Source organism: Paroedura picta, chromosome 4 (assembly GCF_049243985.1).
Source record: "Paroedura picta isolate Pp20150507F chromosome 4, Ppicta_v3.0, whole genome shotgun sequence".
Lineage (NCBI taxonomy): Eukaryota > Metazoa > Chordata > Lepidosauria > Squamata > Gekkonidae > Paroedura > Paroedura picta.
The window spans coordinates 36,001,307-36,025,824 of record NC_135372.1 but is presented as its reverse complement, the minus strand read 5'-3'; the positions used below and the strand labels follow the sequence as shown (position 1 = coordinate 36,025,824).

Here is a 24,518-nt window from a genome sequence, read left to right as displayed (position 1 = left end):
TAACCTTTGCAAATGCTTAGCAGAATATGTGGGCATTCTGCAAAATCCACCCACTGAGAGAAATAAGTAGCTTCCCAAGGGTGGAGCCGCTGCTTCCAGTGTCCACAAAAAAATTTTAATTGCCAAAACTCTAAATTTCCCTGTTGGTATCCAAGGCTTAAGTATGCCAGATCATTCTCTGGATCTAACAAACACCCATCTTAGAAAAGCCTTTACTTCCGTAAGGTTTCAGGCCTTCCTTTCTGCATACTTGCATGGCAGACTTGATCAGGTTCCACCGGGTTGTCCGTTGTACCCTCGCTGGCTTAACCAAGTAGATGACCTAATCCACGACGTCCTGCATTACCCTCTATACAATGACGTCCAGATCAGGCTGAACACAGTACGGTCCACTGTCTCCGGAACCGACGATGATAAAATATTTCTTTTGGCTGCCGTTTTCCCTCCTGTCACTTTAGTGGTTGCTAATTTCATTGCCTCATCCATTATTATTAGAAAAAGGTTCGTTCCAAGTATGGCTGAGGAATCCTGATTTTAGTTGATGTAGAATTCTTTTATTTCACGCCTCTTATTTTATTCTGCACTTGCAATTTCCTTATTGTTTATACTGGGACATATGTGTGTGTATAAATAAATAACTGGTTTAACATTTTGTTTGCATGATTGTTATGGCTTTAGCTTCAACAATAAATTCAAGGATTCACACTCCCACCGAGAGACATAAGCAACTTCCCAAGGGTGGAGTCGCTGCTGCTGCTGCTGCTGCTGCTCACGAGAAACTCGGGTAAGGCTGGATCCAGGAGCAGATCAGAATGGCCTCTTCCCCAAAGCCCCACCCGTGATGCAGCATCTAAAGACACTGACTCAAAAGTAAGCCCTGGAGAGTTCAACAAGCATTAGTTCCTGGCAAGCATGCCTAAGAATTCAGAGCCACGGGGGGGGGGGGGGGGCGGCAGGGCGGACAAAAAGCCGCCTCCCCGCCCCACCCCTCCAGGCCCATGGGGCTGTGGTCCCTCTTTCTGTGGCAAAGATGCTCTCAGCTAGCGTGTTTGACCAGACAGTTGCCATGGCAACACTTCCACTCCATCCCTGGCTCCTTTCAGTCGAGGAACCAAAAGCAAGAGCACTCAGTGATCAAAAGAGCAGGGGGGGGGAATACAGAAAGGGGCACAGCTGCACGGGGGGGGGGTCATTCCCAACCCCCCCTACCCTGTCACTTTGGAAACAAAATTCCCCACAGCACCACCCACATGTATGTTGCAACATCAAGAACGGCATGAAATTGCTGGGTGGGGCGGGACACAGGAATATCAAAACCCCCTCCCCAATAGAATAGGGCACAATCATTGCTCAATGAATTTCTGGCATAAGCTTTATGGTCAGGGTATCTTCTAGATATTCCCGGATTTCTTCTTCTGAGACAGACTTGTAGAATCCTGAAAGAGTATTGATAAATTGTTCTTGTGGTTCTTTTTCTGCATTTGTCATTTGGTCTCCTTTCTTTACACGTTGTTACTCTTTTTCTTTTTCCTTCCTGCAGCAGTACAAGAAGTATCTGGCAGGTTGGTTTGCATGTTCAAAATGCCTGTATTTTGCAGATTTTTTTCCCCCCGTACCTCTACTGTTTCCAACAGGTCTAATTGGTTTTCTGTCTTATCTCTCTTAGTGTCTCTGTGTACTGGAGATTTTTTTGCTCTCATGCCCCAATCTCTGGATTGTTTTCTATTAATATCTTGTTCTGATTTCCCTTTTCTTCTTGATGTCAGCTGCTAATAAGATTCCTCTAATAAAAGCTTTGCTTGCTTCCCAAATTGTAGCTGAGGACTTCCCTTCTGTATTATTTATTTATTAAAAAAATCTTTTCACATCTATTTTACACTTGGTTATATCATCTTCCTCTTATCTTTTTTGTTCCCTTCCAAACTTCTTTAGGAATATAATATGCAAATATCTGCTTTGTCTAGATTTGTTTGACTTTTCGATATCCAGTACATATCTATTCTAAGTATATTTGATGTCTATCAACAAAAAAAAAAGTAAAATCTTTGCCTTTGGGGTGGCTTGATCCTCCAGGTGTCTTTTAATTTCAGTATTTCCAAATACTGGAATACATTATTTTGGTACTGTCCCACACTTAGAATTCCTAGATTTGTCCTTCACTGGATATAACACTGTTCATGTCTCCAAACACCATTATATCCTCATCTTGAAATTCTAGCAGAGTTCAGAAAAATTCTCAAAAAACTTTAGCATTGTTTGGTGTACAAATTGCTACCAGGCATGCAAACCTTGCCTTTTGGGTGTCTCATTTTTCAGATATCTTCTTTCTGGATCTCTTAATTCTTCTAATATTCTAATATTTGTAATTGAGTCCTCCTCCGCATTTTTTGTTTAGACTTGAAGCAAGATATACCTGATCTAATTTTTATTATTTAAAATATGTCCACATTTCTTCTTTAGAACCAGATTGGTGTAGTGGTTAAGAGGGAAGGCCTTTAAATCTGGAGAGCCGAGTTTGAGTCCCCACTTTACGTCCACATGCAGCCAACTGGGTGACCAGGTACCAGTCACAATTCTCTCAGAGCTCCCTCAGTCTCACATCCCTCACAGGGTGTCCTGTTGTGGGGAGAGGAAGGGTAGGTGACTGTAAGCTGCAATGAGACTCCTTCAAGTTCGTGAAAACTGGGGTATAAAAGCCCAGCTCTTCTTCAGGTGAGTTTCCTGCAGGAATAAAATATATGCTTTGCTTTGCAAGCTGATCCAAAGTCTCATAGGTTTCGTGGGGGAGTCCAGTCCATTAACATTTTCTGTGGCTAATTTATCCATTTTGTCCCAATGTTGATGCCACGGCTATTATGGTTCAATAAACTTCAACACACTTTACATCTTCAAGGCTACACACACACACACACACACACTCACACTCCTCCCTCCCACACCAAAAAGCACATTTTTTACTAAACCCACTTAAAGGCTCAGTGTAAAAGTATCAGCTTCAATGATTAAATTTCATGTGCAGGAAAAAAAACACAGTTCCCGAGGAGGGCGGGGAAGTGAGCCCAGTCCATTTTTTAATTAGGCCTAGTGCATATTAGAAGAGCTGTTTTTTGTACCCTTTTTATTACCCAGAGGAGTCTCAAAGCAGCTTACAGTCACCTACCCTTCCTTTCCCCACAACAGACACCCTGGGAGGCAGGTGTGCCTGACAGAGCTCTGAGAACTGGGACTGGCCCAGCAGGCTTCATGCAGAGGCAGAGTGGAGGAATCCAACCTGGTTCTTTGTATTAGAGGCAGCCCATCTTAACCAACATACCAGGCTGGCTCTCAAGAAGGCGTCTGTTTGGGATAGACCAGTGGCTCTCAACCTGGGGGGGGTCAGGACTCCTTTGGGGGTCAAACAACCCTTTCACAGAGATCGCAGCAGGGTAAGCAGCTTGGCTGGGGGGAGAGGGGGCTGCCATTGTGCCACTTCTCCTGCAGGTGGAAAAGAGCAAGATCGGCATGGTGGGGCAAGAGGCAGACCTGAACTGAGAAATCCCGGGGGGGGGGGGGGGAAACCAATGTATACACAATCATGAACAATGGATCTTCACGCCATTGGTCAGTTTCGGTTTAATTTCTGTGAAAGAACGCTTGCATAATTTTATGATTGGTGGGTCACCACAACATGAGGAACTGTATTAAAGGGTTGCGGCATTAGGAAGGTTGGGAACCACTGGGGTAGACCCATTTCCAGGCTCACCACAGATACCACACACAAACACACACACACAAACACCCTGGGCCTCCGGAAAAGGCAAAGTTGGCAAAGTGCCAGGGCAGAGGCCTTGTGCAGGAGTGCAGGCCTCACATCCCCCCTTTCCCTATTAGAAGCAGAAGACTACTGTGCTGGGTCTTTACAGGATCCCTCCTTGAGAAGAGGAAGGATGGCTCGGCTAAGGGCACTGATTCTTTACTCAGTTGCAACTGGAAGGGAACCTGGCTACTTAAAACATTCTGTGGAACCAAGGACAGTGGATGAACCTGCCTTGGAACTGTTGCCTAACCTGAGACTGGACTTGGGACTCTGCTTATTGTGTTTCCCATCTGTACTGCCTTGCTGGAGAGTGGGAACGTTCGGCCTGACCTTGGCCTGCGTTTAGGATCCTGTGCTCTTAGACAGACCACACCGCCTACCGGCTGCCAGAGTTGTGGATTGAAGTGAAGGACCTAGATTTCTCCCCGCCCCGCCCCCCATTAGCGGAACAGATCAAGACACTGAGAAAGGGGAATGTAGTGGTCCGCATCTCACAAATCAACTAGGGCCAGTGTGCATTCCTTCAGTGCCAGGGTCTTTCTCTCATAATGCAGCATCGGCTAAAGTCGCCTTGACTCCAAGTAGCCACTGCCCGAAACCCACGCAAAACACCACCGGGCGGAGAAGCAAAACATCACACAACACAGGGGGCCATTCTTGAGCTATTTAACTTTTTAATGAGGGGTGACACCCCCAGAAGAGGGCTCGACACAGTAAAGAGTTTACGAGAATGTGCAGCGTGTGCGTGAATGTGCGTGAACAGACTCGCAACGGCGTTGGGGGTCTTCAGTGCACGGACAGATACAACGATGGGGCGGGAGAACGGAGAAAGGGGCTTTGGAACAGTCTCCCCGAGACGGACCCTGCACAGGTAGTCTTCTTCTGAACCTGCACAGGTATTCTTTCAACACTCATGTTACAGATCTGCAGGACACAGGATATTCTAGCGGGGGCGAGAGGGAAAGAAACATTCGTCTCCCACAGCCCGGGCTGGCCCCCAAACTGTTTTTCTTTTTAAAAAAACCCAAACACACAAAATCGCACAAATATTGATACATGGCGCTGATCCCATCCCAGTTTGGTTATATGAGGGAAGTGTATGGCAGGGGGGGGGGAGAGAGCAGCCCCCGTGCCCAGCCCTGCCCTGATTGGAACATGCAGACATCTCGCAGCTCTCGGCTGTTAAATAAAACCTTCCCTACATGAACCATTTTGGTTGCTTTGTTTTTCTTTTTCTTTTTCTTTTTTTAGAAAAAATACAAAATAGACATTTAAGAGAGTAAGAGAGAAAGAGAACAAAAAAAAAACAATCTTTTTTTCTATCCTTAGAAAATAAGATTTAGTGTCACATTCCAAGGGGGAGGCCACACGCGATTGGCCCTAAAACTTTCCTTCAAATGTTGAAGTGAAGGGGAGGGGGGGGAAATTGAGATGGGCGGGATGGGGGGGTGGAGAAACAGGCTGCGGAGAGAGGAGAAGACAGGGGGCGGGGTTTGGCTAGCTCCATGTTTTACAGACCTTTGAAGACGAAACATGGAGATGATCGCGCTTTCGTGGACAGTGAATTTTCCAAAAAACAACAAAGAGAGAGGTAGAACTCTGGAGTGTGTGTCAAAATGGGGGGGGGGGGGGAGAGAAGATGAGAGAAGATGAGCATGCCACAAATTCCTACACAAAGAGCTTCAAGTTGCCACACAGATCCCAACCACTGCTACTTTGCAGGGACATAGGAAAACAGCTGTGAACCACCTTTAGGAGCACGGCCAATGCAGGAAGAGTGCCTGGCTTAATGAAAGATAAGCCTACTGGCAGCCCCTTCTCCTACTCTGCGGGGGAACCTGTTTGGCCATTAAGGCCCTGCTCCGAACTGAAGAGGAGGACAAGCAGGCTGGGCAATCCAAGCTCATCCACGAGAAAAAGCATACTTCTGTGATAGTGGAGGAACCAAGACACTCCTGGGCCATCGTTAAAGGGCCAGGCTTTGGAGGAAGGAAGGGGCAGCCTTTTGCCGGGTATGCAAAAAGAAAAAAAAAAAAGAGGACACACGGTTGAAGGAAAAACACCTACGAAATTATACTTTTCTTGCCTCTGCAGAAGAAGCAATGGGGATAATTCGTGGCACAGCAACCCCCCCCCCCCCAGACCTGCCTGGGGTAACAGTTCCATCCCAGTATTGCTGGAGCAGGGCGGCAGCGGGTGGAAGCAGCTACGGTTGGCATTCAAGGTCTTCGATACCCTGCTACCATACAGCCTTCTGAGCAGCCATCCTGGAATCGGCCCCACTCCTCATCACGTAAGAGTCCGTGGGCGACATGCGCCCGCCCCACAGCCTATTGCGGGGGTGGGTGGGGAGAGATGACCTTCCACGCAGGATGCCCAGAGACAGAGTGTGGCCAAGCCAAAGAAGGCCCTGTAACAAGACCTGGCTCACTAACTCAGACTTGGCTCTAGCAGCTGGAAAGGAAGGGGAGAGGAAGGGGAGGAGCAAGAGAGAAGAGTGTGCCAGTGCCTCTGATGGGGATGCTTGCTGAGGCAGGGAGATCGCTTGACCCAAAGGCCCCCTTCCCCCTCCCTCTTCTTCCGTGTGCTTAAACCAGGGCTCAGGGCCCTGGCAGTGGACATGCAAAAACCACACAGTGAATGCTATTTGCTGTGGGGACGACAGCAGGTCCCAGGAAAAGTCTCTGGCCTTCTTTTTTTCTAAACCAAAAAGCAGAAAAGTCACCTCTCCTGCTGCTGGTGCCGGCCGCCAGCGGGCAGAGGAGAGGAGCTCACACAGCCCCGTCGCAACCGCCAAACCCGGCGTTCAAAGCGCCTCTCAGCTCTGAACCGGACGCAGCCCGCCGGGCCCTTCAGAACTCCACCTTGCATGCCGGGAAGCTCTCATCCTGCATGGCCACTGTGCTGGTGCTGCCCAGGACGGTGACGCCCAGCTGCTGCTGGCGCTCCAGTGTCTCCAAGTACCATTCATGCATGGCCTGCGAGTCAAAGGTCGGGATCAAGGTCACCTGGGAGGAGAGACAAGGCAGACGATTCAGGGCTCAGAGGCATGGGTTCAACATGGGCCCTCCCCCCGTAGAGAAAATAAGACCTGGGCAAGATTCAGGGGCTTCCCCTGGAGAAGTTCGCAGAAAAGCATCTCAGCAAAGGTTAAGCGCTCTGAAAAGGGAAGATAAACCCAGGAGAAGACTTTAGCTGCAGACACACCCAGTGGCCTTGGACAGAAGCCTCCACTGTCCTGCTCAGGGAGAGGAACAAATGTTAAGCAGATCCCTATCTGTGTTGCTGGGTCACAGGGCAGCTACCTACTGAATAAAGCAGGGGTGGCCAAACTGGCTCTCCAAGTATCCACGGACTACAATTCCCATGAGACCCTGCCAGGGGTCACATGCTGGCAGGGACTCATGGGAATTGTAGTCCGAGAACATCTAGAGAGCCACAGTTTGGCTACGCCTGCAATAGAGCTTGAAGACTTCTTCCCACCAAAAGAGACTCCCACAGAAGGAAAAGTCCCTTAAGTTGACTTGGCGCGATGAGGTTGTCAGTCAGGAAGTGCTGAATATAAGAAGCTGCAGCAGTAGATCCCTCCGGTCTATATTGCAGCCACGCTGTCAATATACATTTACTGTTTGAGTTTGACTCATTTTGCTACAATATGCAGCACGTACAATTCACTGTTGAAAATGCCTGTCTTCCAGGCTGCGCTAAACTTAAAACTATTTGCACTGAGTTCCGAATAGGCTGCCAGCCCCATTGTGACTGTATCGCCAGTGCATCTGTGCAGAGAATGTTTGTTGCCTTTGCTACAAAATGAGTGCCTTTGATTTTCAGTTTGCCCCACCTCTCACACTTGGCAAATCAGGGGAGGCAGGGTGAAGGGGAGGGGGGCTGTCTTACTTTGTTGTGTGCTTTTATATATTTTATTTTATTGTTGTCGTTTTAAATCTGTTGCCTCGTATTTTATTGTTGCCAGCCGCCGTGAGCCACCAAATCATCGAGTTGGAAGGAGCCATACAGGCCATCTAGCCCAACCCCTGCTCAATGCAGGTTCAGCCTAAAGCATCCAAGGTAAGTCTCTATCCAGCCGCTGCTTGAAGACTGCCAGTGAGGGGGAGGTTCACCACCTCCTTAGGCAGCCCATGCCACTGCTGAACTACTCTGGCTGTGAAACATTTTTTCCTGATACCAGCCAATACCGTTCTCCACGTAGTTGAAAACCATTACTGCGGGTCCTATCCTCTGCTGCCCACAGGAACCTTCCCCTGCCCTCCTCTAAGTGACAACCTTTTCCAACCCTAAAAGATATGTGCTAAAGCAAACAGAAAGTATAGCAGAAAGTATATACAGCTCTCTCTCTCTAGTACTGGGCATCTTCACAATTGTACTTGCAGGAAGCTAAGGCACCCACGCCTTTTAAAGTCCATAAACACGCAAGATAATTTGCATATAAAATTGTAGTGAGTTAGAAATGATATTTTCTCCTAAGGTGTCTGTTAACAAGTTTAATCTTCAGAAATGTAGTGCACATTTCTCCATCCCCTCCCCCAACAAAATAGAGGGAGGGGGGGAGAAACTGACAAGCTTCCCCCCCCAAATTTTTACATCTCTATCCTCCTTACTTTGTTGGCTAGAGACTCCCACAGAAGGAGAACTAAGCAGATGTCAGGCTGGGTGGAAGCGGAATTCAAATTTGCTCAAGAAGGCAGCAAGGCTGGGGATGGGGAGCAGAGTGTGTGTGTGTGTGTGTGTGTGGGGTGTGTTCTACATTTCACACCCACCATCTACATTTGTGGTGGTGCTCAAGGACATCAACGTCAGAGCTGCTCTGTCATCTCAAATGGCAGAACCCTACACTTACAGTGCCTGGATCTACCTGGGTACAAAGCGCAATTCGACAAACTCCATTTATCTAGGCTCAGACCAAGCTGTCATGACTCTTTTACCGAAGGCCTACTAGAACAATCCATTCTGCACTGCCTTGCACAGCCTCAGGTTCTTCTGCTCTGGAAGTTCCTGGTCAGACAGCTTTAGGGCTGCTGGCCTGCAGGTGGGACCGGGAGGATCCCCTGGAATTACAGCTCATCTCCAGACTACAGAGATCAGCTCCCCCAGCAGAAAATGGAGGCGTTGGAGGGTGGATTCTGTGGCTCTGTACCCCACTGAGCTCCCTGTCCTCCCCAGGCTCCATCCCCAAATCTCCAGGAGTTTCTCTCCTCCCCCGCATCCCTAGGCAGCTTCCTAACCCCCCTACACATCTGGACTGCAGCTTCTTAAGACAGCTCCTACTCCGGTATCTCATGGTCTCATTCCTCCTCGGGACCCTCTTTATCATATGAGCAGAAGGCAGCGCTGCATCTGCCAGACAACAGATACCAACTCAGACTGCAGCCATGCATGAAGCAGGAGTCTAGATGCTGCTATCTTGGATGCAAGAGACCTCCACCTGCTCATGCAGGAACCCCGCCCCCAGCACAGTGCTTCATGATCATGCCCCTCCCCGCAGGCTCACCTGGGAGTCGCTTGCCCAATGCTGCTTCCCAGACAGCAGCGCATCCAGGATGCCCCTCATGACGCCTTCTTTGATGTGGTCCTCGCCGCTGATGACGTAGCACTGGGACCGGATGAGCCGGAAGAAGTCCTCGTCCACCTTCTGGGCGCTTGCAGCACCGGGGATGTAGGCCAGCTCCAGGTAAACCGGGCGGCACGGAAGGGCAGCCCTGGCGCCTAGAGAGGAGGTAAGAAAGGGGTGCGGGATTCAGCGGGAGGGGAGGAAGGACGCCTCTAGCCAAAGGACTATGGACTGGCCAGAAGAACAAGGAGACCTCGAATCAAACCTCTTTAATAAAACTCTTGGGGGAAGGAGGTGCCTGGGCCGGTCACTCACCCTCTCCATTTTTGCCTACCTCACAGGGTTGTTGTGAGGATCAAATGGAGTAAGGAGTACATGCAGTAGAAGAGAGAATTAAAGACGTGAGAAACACTATTAATACCACTGCAGTTTTCCTCCAGTTTTTCTTGGCTTCAGAAGATGGTACCAACAGGAGCTCTCATGGTGTTAATGGAACCACCAGCAGGAAGTAGAAAAGCAGAAGGATCCCAGGTTCAGTCAAGGCATCTCGCATTATAGAAGATCTTAAGGAGCAATTGCTGGAGAAATCGTCTCTCTGAAAGTCTGGAGTGCCTTCGACGATGGGAGAAGAGAATCCCCCAGCGCAGAAGGAACAACATCCATTTTATCCTCACAACAACACTTTGACTGGTCACAGGCCCCCTTTAAACATCGGTGAGAACCACAAAGGTTAGGGATAAAACCCAATATAGAGAAATAGAAACGATTTATTACTAGAGCTCAAAAAAGTTTCAAAACCATAAAAGAATACCATATCTACTGGGCATACGTAAAACATCTCAGGGTGTACCCCCAGAAGTACAGACGTTACAGACCTAGGCTCTAATGATAAAATGTTTCCATTTTGCTATATTACGTTTCATCCCTAACCTTTGTGGCTCTCATCTGTTTTCCAGGTTGGGTTTTTATCGCCCTTTGTGTCATTTGTCGTCCCCTGTCAACGTCCACAGCCCTCTCTGGGTGAATAAGGGCAGTGATACGGACACACTTTTCTGCTGTTTTTTCGAAGCCATTTTTAAATGGCTGCCTCTGGAGAGCTGCATTTGTTTCTAAATAATGCGCAAAGAGAGCTTCCGGGTCTGCCGGCTAACGACGAACCGAGCTGACCAATTCCTAAAGCCCCAAGAAACAGCAGGGGCAGGCTGCCCCTGGAGCAACAGCACCCTCCAGTCAGCAGATGGCGCTCTTCAACAAACATTGACGCAGCACCCAAGGGCACACACAAAAAACAACCTGCTTGCAGAAGGAATTGTGGGGATTGTATTGTTAAAGGCAGAACTGAGATTCTGCCATTACAGATCTTCCAGGCTCTGCAGTTTTGGGGTACGGTGGATGGGAGAGGGGCACCCGCTGCATGTGCAGGAACTTTGCAACACTTGAAGGCAGCATTCCTCGGTGAACTACGTCTGCGAAAATAAACAGCATTGACACTGGTATAATAGCTATGGCTCCTAACCCAATTGGAATTTCCTTACATTATTCTTTCCAGCTCTTCCTGGACCCATCCTGCCACACCGTCTCCCCCCTTCTCCCCCCATGCCCAAGGAAGCATTAACCCTACCTGCTGGAGACTGCCTGCCGGCTCCTGATAACGGCCTGCGAGTGGCGAGCGGAGCTCGGGCGTCCCCACCGGCTCGGGACGCCGAGGGCTTGTTTTTCCCCAGGGTGGGCAGCCGGGCTTTGTCTGCTGAGCTGGCGGGTGAGGCTTTGGTCTTGCTGCTAGGGGTTGACGCTTTCAGGGTGTCCACTTTTGGGGGTGTGGAGCTTGCTAATGAAGGGGTCCTCTTGGCCTTGGCGGGCCCTTCTTTCTCCGGGTCCACCATGCAGATGCCGGGCTGGGCAGGCAGAGGGCAAGGGTCTTTCAGGGGGGCTGGGAGCGGATCGCAGGTCCGGGCCAGGTTCTCAGGTTCGTCATCCGAGTCCAAGCCGCCATCGGCTGTAATGGAAGGGCACTCCTCTGTGGCTGGCAGGATGTCCGAGTCGGAGAGGGTGGGCAGAGACTCGCTGAACGAAGTAGGCGGGGTCTCGTCGATGAGAGCATGCGGCTTGCGGCCCCTCGGGCCTTTCCTATGAGCAACGGGTTTGGTTGACTCCTGTGAGAAGTCGCTGCTGTTCGACATGTCCCGGGGGCTGAAGTTGACCGACGGTGACCTTTCCGACTTGGGGTGCTCAAACTCGCAAGGAGACACCAGGCAGAGGTCCACATCGTGAGGGGAGTCCGAACGACGGCCAGACCGCGGCAGGACGTGGCCGTCCAACCGCTGCGCGCTGGAGTGGTGATGGTGGTGGTGGCAGGGTCGGACGGGCAAGGACAATCCGCCTTTGCCCATCGGGCCTTCTGGTTCGGGGGTGAGCCCCCCGGCCCGGACGTTCCCCGCTTCTTCTTGAGGGAATTCGCTGACGGGGGGCAGAACCTGCTCGAAGGAGATGGAGAGAGACTCGTCCACCTCGGTCGAATGAGGGGATCCCACTTCCGCCGGGAGGGAAGGTGTGGTGATGGTGGGGGACACATCTGGGACGTCATCCCGGAAGAGGCTAGGGGACAGGCACCCTGACGGCCTCTCCTGAGATGAACTGGAGTTGTCACGCGAGGCCCGAGAGCCGGAGACAGAACCATCCGGCCTCCAGGCATTGACAACGGCCACTGGCTCCTCGGCCATGATGGCGTCTTCGACTGGGGACTGGTGGAAGGGAGTGTGGCCAGCGCTGACTGGGGCGGAGCTGGAAGGGGACATCATTTCAAGGGTCTTCTCCTCAGAACTGCCGCAGGCTTCCTCAGCCTCCGGACAGTGGTTGAGATCCGTGGGAGTCAGCTCCAGGTTGACACTCCGATCGCTCTTGGGAGTCTTCGCCAACGGAGATGGTGGGCCTATGCCCTTCAGAGGGGAGCCGGCTTCCAGGTGCCGGAAGGGCTGGGGGCTCTCTGGATCTCCCCCCACACCCAGGCCGTTCTCGGCACTCTCTGGGCCATCTCCATGGCAACCCATGCCATCCTCGGGGGAAGGATCCAGCTCGCTCTCAGCTGTGGTGATGCCTTCATCAGTTGACTCTGCTCCCAAGGGCCCCTGCCGGGAACTCGCCTTCAGCCTCTCCATCTCCTGCATCCCATTCTCCGACGAGGATTTGTACACATCTGGGCGACCTCCCTTGGCACTTACAGGTATCTTTTGGGTGCCAGCTGCCTCCTTAGACTGCTTCATCTTTGGCTTTTCTGTATCCTTTTTGAGGGTAGGGATAGACTTCCGGACACTGCCCAGCTTTGTCTGGGACCTCTTGGTCTCTGCAGCTGGGAGTTTCCGAACTAGCTGCTTGGTCACTTTCTCTTCCACCTTGACATCCTTCTTGGCCTCCTCTCTCTTCATTTCTTTCCGGGGAGGATCCACCTTCCCTTCTTTCTTCAGCATCTTTGACTCTTTCTTGGCTACATCTTTTTCTTGGCCAACGTCTTCCTTTGGTGCCAGCTTCTCTTCCTTCTTCACGTCCTTCTTGGGAATCTGCCTCTCCCTCAGCAATTTAGGCCGCACATCTTGCTTGAGCCCTTCTGTTGAAGACTCCAACTTGGATCTGACCTCTTTGGTTCTCTCTTCCTCGACACTACCTTTTGAGGTCTCACTGGGTGCCTTAGGTCGATCTCTGACATTTGCAGGCTTCAGTTCCCTCCTCTCCTTGGAAACTGGCATCCCTGGTTCTGTGAGGCTCAACCTAGAACCTGACTTGAGACTCTCTTGGCTCTCCGTCCGCTTCTGCTTGAGTAGGGTAGAAGAGGAGAAAGACTCCAGATCCTTCTGAGTAACCACCGGATGCTTGAGGAACTCCAAGTGTTTGACTTTCTCTAATCCTTCCAAGATCTTACTGGGAGGCGTGCAACCAGGAAACAAGACCCGAACAATCTTCTCTGCGGGGTTCACTGGGTGCCAGACGAGAAGGGCACAGACCGAGGTTAAGCACTGCAAGGGCAGCTCCAACCCTTTGGGGTAGCCATTCCCACACCACTGCTGCATCAGGAACTCTAGTTCCTTACTGCCTTTCACTGGGTTGAGGACGTACATATCCAGTCGCCCCACACCCATCTTCTGGAACAGGGTGGTGGGTTCTGCCTTGGGGCCAGCATCCCGATAGAGGGGGCTTGGCTTAATGCCCAGCTTGTCTAGGTATTGCAGGGCCAAACAGCCCTCGTCGCAGCTCTTCAAGATACCCGAATCTCCTTCTATCGTCTTCAGCTTCTCAGAAGCATTGAGAAACACAACGCCCAACTCTGGTGAGATGAGGTTCTTCACCCAGTCATCATTCTGGGAGCCATGAGTAGACGGATCCTCCTCCATTTCAGCAAGCTTCCTCTGCAGCAGGCTGTTCACCCCGGGTAAACTGTCTGTCCCAATGTGGGTCACCAAGATGGAGTCAACACGGTCCAGGTGACGAACCAGCTTCCAGAAGGAGGACCGGGGATTGGAGCCCCCGTTCACCAACACGTTGAACCCGTTAACAGCAAAGAAGGCTGAGTCCCCTCTTCCGCCTGGAAATATATAGCAGCAAGGCTTGGAGAGTTTCAAGAAGCCAACAGTGCTGGGAGGCTCCAGGAGATCGAAAGGTGGCGGGGGATCTAGGGACTCCGAAAGGTATTCGATGAACTCCTGTAAGCCCTCCATCTCAGGCAGCACACAGCCGGGGTTGAACTGGAGATCGATGAAATCCAACAGGTTGTGCTCACCCAGCCTGGAATCCTTCCAAATCCCAAAGTTCGGGCAAACCACAGTCATGCTGGTTTTAGCCGAAGGGTCTGCTGAGCTTAGGAACTCCCCAACCTGGGACAGGCAGAGAAAGAGAGAAGGGGATGGGGGGTGGAATACAGTGAGTGTATGAAGACATCCTCTACAAATCCAGACCAAATTCTGGGTCCTAGTCTCCCAGAACCATTCACACCAAGCAGCAACAATTCTCCAAGTCCACAGAGGGAGGGAAAACATATTTCCCCAGGATCACTCGCCAAGAACATTTTGACTAGGAAGGATTGAAACTGGGTCTACAGGCAAAGCAGTTGTATCAAAGCCGAACCACGGCCCCTCTGGCTACAAGTATAGAAATCCTCCCTGACACGTTAGCTTTCTATGCAAAGGGGGGGGGGGCTGGCCCAGAGGGATAAGCATTCAGAATTCCCTCTACATGAAAAATGGGCACATTGGGGGGATTCTATACTTGGCTTTCCCACAGATAGGCTGATTTGGAATTCAGAATTTCTCTTCTGTTTTGCAGAGGACTGTTCAATCACATGAATCATAGGAATACACAGAATAACAGAGTTGGAAGGGACCTCATGGGTCATCTAGTGCAACCCCCTACATTGTGCAGGACACTCATATCCCTATCACTCATCTACTGTAACCTGCCACCCCCTTGGGCCTTCACAGAATCAGCCCCTACATCTGATGGCTATCCTGCCTCTGGATAATTCCCAAAATTCCCAAAGATGGATGACCCATCACCTCCCAAGGAAGCCTGTTCCACTGAGAAACCGCTCCAACTGTCAGGAACTTCTTCCGGATGTTTAGATGGAATTTCTTTTGAATTAATTTCATCCCACTGGTTCTGGTCCACCCTTCCGGGGCAAGAGAGAACAATTTTGCTCCATCCTCCATATGGCAGCCTTTTAAATACTTGAAGATGGTTATCAGATCCACTCTCAGTTGTTTCCTCTCTAGGCTAAACAGACCAAGCTCCCCCAGCCTTTCTTCATACGCTCTCCAAACCCCTCACCATCTTTGTCGCCCTCCTCTGGACACTCTCCACATGAGTCACCTTTCTGGAATGATGATGTGAACAGACTGGGTTGAAAGGGGAGAATCAGACCTAAAAGGACCTGCCACGAGATTCGAATCCATGACCTACTCTCCCCTACCTCGCCACTAGTATAATCTCAGGCACATTTTCATACCAATGAGCCCAGTTTGCAAGGTCAGATCAGTCAGCGCTTCTCAAGTTCCCAGGACAGACACCCGGAGCTTCCTGGGGGGCGGGAGGGAGAGAGGGACTCACCGCTTTGTCAGCGAAGACCTGGATGAAGTTCCGCAATGCGAAAGTGCCTGTTTGGAGCACCAGCTCCCCTGTCTCCTCCACGCAAGGCCCAGCAAAGATCAGCAGCTTGTGGCGGGAAGAATCGGTGATCAGGTTGCGGAGCTGTAGCGGGGAGGGCAGAAAGAAAGGATCAGACCTGGAATCACGAGCATAAGTGCCTTTCGATCCAAGCTTTGCTGCTCTGCTGCAGCCACCCATCAGGGATCAGAGGCTGCAAGACAGGCTGTGTGGCCAGAGCTCACAGGCAAACTGCTTCCTGTCTCCTTCCATCACCTTCACCCTCCTCAAGCCTGTCTGTTAAAGCACGTGATGATGTATTTCCGGGGATATAGGAAGCGTGGTCAGCTGACATCAGTTCCAGGGCTCCTCTAAGCCTGAAAGATTGTTTCAGAGGCTCCTCCACAGTCAAAAGGTTGAAAAAGGCTATCGAAGGGAGATGATGCTTAGATGGAGGAGATTGGGAGAGATGGACCAAAGTATTTAGACTGATCTGAGGCCAACCAGCTTCTTTGCAGCAAGGAAGCCCTTGCCCTCTGGACACACAACTCCCTGCCCAGCAGGGAAGCCAAACGGAAGAGGAAGAAAAAGAGTTGCTTTTTGGTACCCTGCTTTTCACTACAAGAAGGAGTCTCAAAGTGGCTCGCAATCGCCTGCCCGTCCTCTCCCTACCTTCTGAGGTAGTTGAGGCTGAGAGACCTCTGACTGGCCCGAGGTCACCCAGCACGTGGAGGAGGAATGGGGAATCAAACCCAGTTTTCCAGGTGAGAGGCTGCCAAGCTGGCTTTGTGAAAGGGAACTATACAAAAGTGCTCTGCACTCAAGTCTGGCCCTTGTTCTGTCTTGCTCAGCCCAACTGGCAGCTGCTCTCCGAGGTGGAAAAAGTTCATTCCCAACGTCTGAGCTTCACGCTCAACTCTCCAGAACAAGGGTCTCAAAGCAAAGGCAGCCACCAAGCAGAGGCTTCGACAGCCAGGGGAAAAAAACTTTTGCCGCTATGTATGCTTGTAGATGTTTCTGACACCACAAGGTGCACCCAGTCAAGCTGGGTTATCAATGCAGGGTTCCTGGCTTACCTCATCACAGATGGACTTGTCGGAAGGGTTCAGCAAGACTAACGTCTCTAGGATATCTCCGCGATGGTGAAGGGCGCGCTGCCCTGTGGAGAATTATGAGAGAGAGGTCTGAACAATAACCTCACAGAGAGAAAGTGAGAGTACCCCCCCCCCTCCCATGCACTGGGACATCCCTCCTGAAAGGCAGATTATGCTAATTTCAGCCATTCCTTCCCCGCTTCTAGACATACCCCCTGGCAGCTGACAACAGCACAACAGAACTCTGAACAGGAAAAACCGCCATGCAGGGCAACCGCCCAGTCACGATTCCTTTATTTACTGTATTTATAGTTCACCTTGCTGAGACTCAAAGCAGATTATTGTGTAAAGCTGTTATAAAGAGAACAACTAATAAGCAATGTACTAGGGTTGGGATGACAGAAATCTGAAGAAGAATGGCATTACAAGGCATGACGCAGTATGGGTATAAAGAAAAATGATATTCTAACCATCAAGGCTATTTGCAGCCTGGGCCTGATGTATCTGAGGGACTGCCTACCGACCATATCCCCCCAAAGAGCGCTCTGCCCAGCCAATATGAACAGGCTGGCGATCCCTGGCCCTAGAGGTGTATGTTTGGTCTCAACCAGGGCCAGGGCCTTTTCGGTCCTGGCTCCTACCTGGTGGAATGACCTGCCGGAAGATTTTTGCACCCTGCAAGAGCTTTCACAGTTCCAGAGGGCCTACAAACTGGAGCTCTTCCACCAGGCATTTGGTTGAGGCCAGTGAATCACAACATCATAAGGCCCCTCCCCGTAGAACTCTCCCACCTGGAACCACAGAGGGGACAGAGTCACTTTAACAGCAGAGACCGGCAGCTATAGTGAATAAGAGATTTTAAGGATTTTAAATGTTTTAAATGTTAAATGTCATTAGTTTTTAATGTCATCGCTACCTGGAAGGGTTGTAAACTGCCCTGAGATGGTTAAAAATCGAATAAATAAAGAACCACAATGCAGCAAAACAGGCAGCAAATCCTCAGGGAGACAACTTGGAGAGCCCACATTCAGACGGTGCTGCAGCAGCTGCACTGGTTACCAGTTTGCTTCCGGATCAAGTTCAAGGTTCTGGTTTTGACCATTAAACAAACACTGCAAACCTGCCATATGAACATGTGTGGCAATTCCTCCATTCCCCCCACGGACAACATCACTGCCCACCGCAACAGCAGAAGACACCTTTGCCACCAAAGTAAGGCAGCAACTTCATGCACCCCAGCTCAGCAGGCCCTTTGCAGTCAAGGCGCTGCAGGCATCGTTTCTGCCAACAAAACTGCCATCCCAGGGACAGATGCTCCACTGAGGACTGGCAAATGCTGGGGCTTCCTCTGGCCAGGAAGAAACAGAGCCTAGATGCCTTAGTGGCTTTTCAGCAAGCAAAGGACAGGAGGCTCATTCAGGAAGGGGATGATACAGAAGCTGCTATTCGCTCAAGGGCGCTCCGAGGAGACGTGGGAGAATTTCTGCAGAAAGAAACCCATGACTGAACGGCTTGGATCTTGTGGCTTTCCTCCGGCACAATAAACCATCCTCCAACACAAGAGGAACACCAGAGGAAAGCCCTACTACTAGCGAAATAGATCCAAGAGATGTGGATGTGGACAAAAATGGAGAGGGTGCCGAGGAGAGCAACAAGGACGATATGAGGCCTGGCGACCAAGCCCGACGAGGAAAGGCTGAGGGACTGGGGAATGTTCAGCCTGCAGAAGAGGAGGTTGAGAGGGGAAACAATGGGTCTCTTTAAGTATTCGAAAGGCTGTCCCTTAGAGGAGGGTAGGGAATGGTTCCTGTTGGCAGCACAGGATAGCCCCTGCAGAAATGGGTTTGCACTATGCACAGGACCAGCTAGAAAATTTGTTCAGCAGTGGAATCAGCTGCCTAAGGAGATGGTGTGCTCCCCCCCTCACTGGTGGTCTTCAAGCAGCAGCTTTACAGCGACTTATCCTGGATGCTTCAGGCTGATCCTGCATGGAGCAAGGGGTTGGGCTAGATGGCCTATATGGCCCCTTCCAAATCTATGATCCAACCCAATATGTAGCAAACAACCCAATGTGTAGCAAACAGCAAGACTTTAGCAGTCAGAGGGGGGGGGTCTTGTACTGCACAGCTCTTTGTCATTATGGCCGGAAGCACCGTGAAAGTCAGTAATGCTGCATGATTTGTACAAGTTTGTTGAGGGGGGGGGAACCGTTGCTCAGTAATACGCAATGGATGGCACTGCAGCTGGTCCCCGATTCAATCCTAGATAGCACCTCCTATTACAAGGCCGCAAGCAGCAGGTTTGGGGGTCTTTCTCCACCAAAGTCTTTGGAGAGCCCCGGCCAATCGGAAGAGGCAAGCAGGACGGCCCAATGGCCTGAGTCCGTATAAGGTGGCCTGACAATTCTGAGCTTGCATTCCGCTTGAGGCGTCAAGTGGCTCGGCTCAGTTTTTAAAATGCTGAGCACACGCTGCCCCTCCTGCAGCCATCTGTGCCAGAGACGCCGCGATCCCCCTTGCACAATTCAGACCATGGCTGGTAACACGCAGGTGGACTGGGACAAAAGACAAGGCGTGGGATGAGACCTTCTGGCCCCTTTCCAGCCTTGGGATTTCCATTAAAACAGGCAGAGATTGTAAATCGCGGAGGAATCTGGCTTGTGAGAGAGCCATCTCGTTGTCAGCGGAGACACCAAAAACAGCTTAATGGCTTGCATCAAACCTGGCTGTCATGGAGTGCCTCGTGCAATGGACTCGGGTAGGAAAAAAATAAATGCCACTGGAAAAATCCGTCCCTGCCTGGTCTCTTCTTCCTCAATTTCAAAAAGACTTCTAAAAAGCCCTGCAGAGTTGTCTTAGGGAAGGATGGCCAGCTTTACAAGCGGTGGGGACACACCCTAAAATAGGCCGGCAAACAAAGGGGAGAAAAACCCAGATCTATTTCCCAGAGCGACATTTCTACAGCACCTTCGTTGTGATTAGGTTTGAATATTCATGGGTCCAAGTGGCTGGAAGAACAAGCAACTGCAGAGATGCGAATGGCTGGAAGAGGTGTCAGCACCCCTCACCTGAGTGCACTTCTTTTGCTTTTTAAACAGCACACACACACCCCTTCTTGCTTTTATCCGTGGAGTTTTAATACAGACACACACACCCTGAGGCCACACCATGTGACTTGGAGCCGCAGGTCCCAGGAGGTGAGCTGACCTGAATCTCCAACAAGAAGGCTCAAACAGGAGCCAGGCTCCAGAGGGAAAATGTCCATTCACCATTGCAGAAAACAGAAGGGGGGGGGGAGAAATAATCTAAGGTCTTTTTGACCACAAGGCAGCCTACCAAACCTGCTGATCCAACAAAGGCCCACACTGCAATAATTGCTCTAAGGAGCCCCAGGGGGGGTCTTAAAACACTCTTATAAATAGCCTGATCGATTTCCAGAGCTGCTGCTACTTCCATAGACAGTCAACTTTGCCCTGTGAGGCTGGAGGACTCATTCCTTACCACACCTGGCCTCAACTACCGAGAAACCTGGCACTCGAGCCCCAATGTGGACTCCTGAGACTTCCAGGTTTGTAGTCCTCGAGGCTGCAGATGACCAACTCTGGACATTGAAGAAGTTCCTGCTGAAAGATTCCAAAACTGAGGTGGGAGGGAAAGGAGGCGCTTCTTATCTAAAGTTGGTTTTCCAGGCTGCCAAGACTCCCGCAGGACTCTCGGCCGAGCTGCTTGGCAACATAAGCGGCCTCCATATCTGCAAGGCCTATTCATGAGTGTGAGAACTCTGGCTGGTAGGCCTCGGGTCAAAGACAGGCAATGTGATCTACGGAGATGAAAAGAGAGAGACTTCTTTCAAAGTCACACAGTGGCCCCGAGGGCTGCTGTTCCAGGAAAAGTCAAGACATGTGGTCGTGTCGGAGAAGAACGGTTCAGCTGTCCACAGCAGCAGCACCTAAAGGCCCCAAGCCTGTGGCCAGTCCTGCACACCAAACGCTTTGTGACAACCAGCTGTTCCAGCAGCCACTATTTAGAAAGCTGGCAAGAGCGAGGAATCCTTGAGCATCGAGTCATGCACCACCAGAGGCCCTAAGAATTAGTTCTGCTTGCAAGCCCAGCCCCCCCACGGACTGCAAGAAAGCAGCCACAGGATCAAGGCAGATTTTGCCTCGCCCAGCGTTCCGGCTTTTGACAGGAAAGCTGCAGGCAAAGCAGCAACCATGCAGTTAGCAAGGTAAGCAATTCTTTCAAAGGCCGTTCTAAATATCGAAGCACGAAAAAAGTTAACACGCACAGAAGAAGAAGAAGAGCTGTTTTTTTAATACCCTGCTTTTCACTACCCGGGAGAGTCTCAAATCCACTTGCAAACACCTTTCCCTTCCTCTCCCCACAACAGACCGCCTGCAAGGTAGGCGGGGCTGAGAGAGCTTGCAGAGAACTGACTAGCCCAAGGTCACTCTGCCAGCTGCATGGGGAGGACTGGAGAATCAAACCGGTTCCGAGATTAGAGGCTGCTGCTTTTAACCACTACACCACACCTGCTCTGAAGGGCACCAGAGTGCCCTTGAGGTTTGCTTCTGGTACCTCTCCTCCATCAGCCGCCATCCACCTTGACACCTGGTACCAACAAGCATTCTCTCACTGCTGGAGTGCATGTGTGCTCTCAAACACACAAACACACACACTAGTTGTTGTTGTCGTTGTTGTTTGGGGGGGGGGTTTGCAAGCAATCTGGAGAGGAGAGGGCACTGCAAGCTTCACAAAGCCTGACCTAGAACAAACAGCCCAGAAAGCCAGCGGCGCAAGCATTTTTGGATCCATTTACCGGAGAAGAACAGCTGCCTGATCCAGGCAGCACGGACACCAGCCGAGCAGAAAGCTGCAGAGACGCCCTCAACAAAAGCCGCCCTGTCTTCCCAGCTTAAAAAATGTTTGCTTTCCGCAGCAAAAACACAGAGGGTTCAGCTATGCCCCGAAGGGCCCATGGAGCAGCAGCAGCAGCAGCAGCAGCCCCTCCCTCCCTCCCTGCAAAGAACAACAGCCGCCGCTCTCCAGCTGCTCCGCGCGGAGTGACACAAGCGCCAGACAACCCCTGTCTGCAACGTGAATTCAGCACGGAGCGTGCAAGGTGGGCAGTCATTCAAGGACACCAGCAGGCCTAACCAAGGAATGGGTTGGAGGGCTTCGGCGGGGGGGGGGGGTGCGCCATCCATGCTTTAGAGCAGGGGTAGTCAAACTGCGGCCCTCCAGATGTCCATGGAGTACAATTCCCATGAGCCCCTGCCAGCAAAAGCTTTAGAGAAATGGGCTTGCAGCACACAGACTCTGCATGTATCTGCAGAGCGGGCGAAGCCTTTTCAGAAAGGGAGGCGAAGAAAATGGAGGGCGATGCACATTTATGAAATTAGACTGGAAGCTGGAAGCAAATGGAAAGAGTTTTCTGACTCTTACGTCATGCTAGCCCCAGGGGTCGCCCGGTGGAATTGATGCAGGAAAGCAACCTGCCACGAATCAGCGGCCACAACAGACACTGGGGCAGGTAAGCCACAACAGAGAGGGAAAGTGAGCCAAGCAATAGAGGGCAGAAGAACAGAGAGCACCGGTGCGACGCAGAGGCTCACATGTCAGTCTAGGGCCCAGAGAGACGGAGGGTCAAATCCACACTCTGCTGCAAAGCACACTTTTTCAACCTAGCCTTCCTCGTAGGATTGTTGTGACTACTAAATGCCATGAGGGAATTGTGGACCCCGTTCCAAGCTCCTTGGAAGAAGAGTGGGATAACACCAAACCAACCAGTAAAATAAACCCCCAGCTCAATCTGACCCAGCTGGGAAAAGTGCTACAAAAACAAGCAGATTCACCTTTTATGAATGACCACCTCCCACCCTAGCCCTGCACACAGAGATAGTTCAGAAATTCTGCTTTCCCTTGCCCATTCAAAGAAAATACATCCCTCCCTCTGATTTAGCTTTGCAATGCTGTCAGGGAGCCAAATCAGGCCGGCTCTGTGGCCACAGGGGCACCATCGTGCAGGCTACATGATGCCCAACTGGCTGATAATAAAGCCTGCAAAGTCACCACCCCCTTTTTATTGAAATACAAATAAGGGCAGCTGAGAGCCCAGCGCCACAATCACCACTCCCTGCCAAAAAACCTTCAACTATAAGAATTCATCACAACTCCAGGAAGCTTCTTGCCAGAAGGATCAGCTGCTGCAAATTACAGCTGCAGAAACTTGGGAATGGGGGAAGGAGGGCAGAGTTTGGTTATAATCCTATAACCAAAGGGAAATCTCAGCATCAACAATGGACAATGGCCTTACGCTCTGCGGGTGCTAATTTGTTGTTATTCCCGGCCCCAGGGAAATCCATCTGGCTTCAACCAGGGCCAGGGCCTTTTCAGTCCTGGCCCCTACCTGGTGGAATGAGCTCCCTGAAGAGCTGCAGAACCTGCGGGAGCTTCTGGAGTTCCGCAGGGCCTGTAAAAGGGAGCTCTTCCACCAGGTAACTATGGTTGAGGTCAGTACGGACAGGATGTGACAGCTGCTAGTACTATCTGCACCCTTCTCTCTCCCAATCCTTTTGTGATATTGGGATAACTGAGTGTGAGGATTTTATTTTTTCCGCCGTGTGTCTTTTGTGAGCTGTTTTAATTGTGTGTGATTTTTATGCTGGGATTTTAATTGGGGTTTTAATTGGGGTTTTATGGGGTTTTACCCAGTTATTGTAAGGTCCGTAAGGGAGTGGTGGGCAATAAATCAAATAAACTAACTAAACAAGAACTATAAAACGGTGCTCCGCAGAGGCTGACTGGAGCCGTTCATAATCCCACCTCTTACCTTTCACAATATCCGAGAAGGTAGCCGAGTGACGGGACACAAAGAGTTTCAGCTGCTGGTCGAGGTTGCAGGCGGTCAGGTCAATATCCCAGGAGCGAATCCCTGGAAGAGGGGAACAGAAGAGGTCATGGAAGGATATTGGCACAGGGCCCCTTAGGCCTTCCAGAGCAGGCAGTGATCATAGCTAGGGGGTAATCCATGCCTCAAACTAAGGTCCTCACCAGCAGAAGATGCTGCCCGCTAGCCCAAGTCCGGAAAAAGATCAAGGCAACGTCAGAATGGCCTCCCATAACTCTGGAAGGAGGTCAGGAATTAACAACATCAGAGCAGGAACTATACCAAGGGCATCATTCACAATGTCATAAACCAGGTACGGGCCAGAAATGCTATGGTGAAGAGTCAATCAATGCTGAGAGCATTCTGACCACCCTAAATTGTCAAACTTTTATTCTCACGAACAAATCCAAAAGCCATGCAAAGGCTTCCGTAGATCCTAAAGCCTATCATGACACCCACCCCAGACTGAAACGCCAGCACTTCACCCCCACCGTTAGGGTTTATCTGAGTCCTAGAAACTGCAAGAAAGACCGCAAGATTTCCCCCCCCCCCTTGCCTCTGTTGCCTGGTTTCAGCAAGAAGAGGACTGATTTATTACACTCTGCAATCCAATCACGGGAATTAAGGTTAAGGTATCGTATCACATAGATTCAGCGAGATCAATGTGTTGGTCTGAAGCAGCAGAGCAAGGTTTAAGACCAACCACGGTTTATTCTGAGGACGAGCTTTCCTGCGCATGCACCCTTCCTCACTTTTATGATCGTATTTAGATTGAGATGCCGCCTGCCAAGAAGCTTACATGCCTGAGATGCGTAGCGGTTGGAGTGCCAGACCTGGGTGGTCCAGGTTAGGGATGTGCACGGCGGCGTCCGAATCAGCCATTCCAGGCCGATTTGGACGCCGCCACACATAACCCTAGTCCAGGTTCGAAAACCCACTGCCCTATGGAGGCTCACTGCCCTATGGAGGCCTTATCTCAGCTTTATCTACCTCACAGGGTGGTTGTGGAAGGAAAATAATACATCAATACATTCCAAAGAGTATG

General features: G+C 50.8%; 2 protein-coding genes across 2 annotated transcripts in view; one reads left to right on the top strand and one right to left on the bottom strand.

Annotated features, from left to right (window-relative positions):
• The window catches only part of GADD45B (growth arrest and DNA damage inducible beta), a 115,669-nt gene that overhangs the window by 10,397 nt on the left and 80,754 nt on the right, over positions 1–24,518 (top strand). The gene's annotated exons all lie outside the window — the stretch shown is intronic.
• The window catches only part of MAP1S (microtubule associated protein 1S), a 30,544-nt gene continuing 10,476 nt past the window's right edge, over positions 4,451–24,518 (bottom strand). The window contains exons 2-7 of the mRNA XM_077332397.1: positions 23,417–23,518; positions 16,568–16,650; positions 15,456–15,596; positions 10,987–14,227; positions 9,306–9,520; positions 4,451–6,804 (exon numbers count right to left, since the gene is read on the bottom strand). Coding sequence (XP_077188512.1) covers positions 6,649–6,804; positions 9,306–9,520; positions 10,987–14,227; positions 15,456–15,596; positions 16,568–16,650; positions 23,417–23,518 — 3,938 coding nt within the window. The 3' untranslated portion in view covers positions 4,451–6,648. The remainder of the gene's footprint in view (positions 6,805–9,305; positions 9,521–10,986; positions 14,228–15,455; positions 15,597–16,567; positions 16,651–23,416; positions 23,519–24,518) is intronic.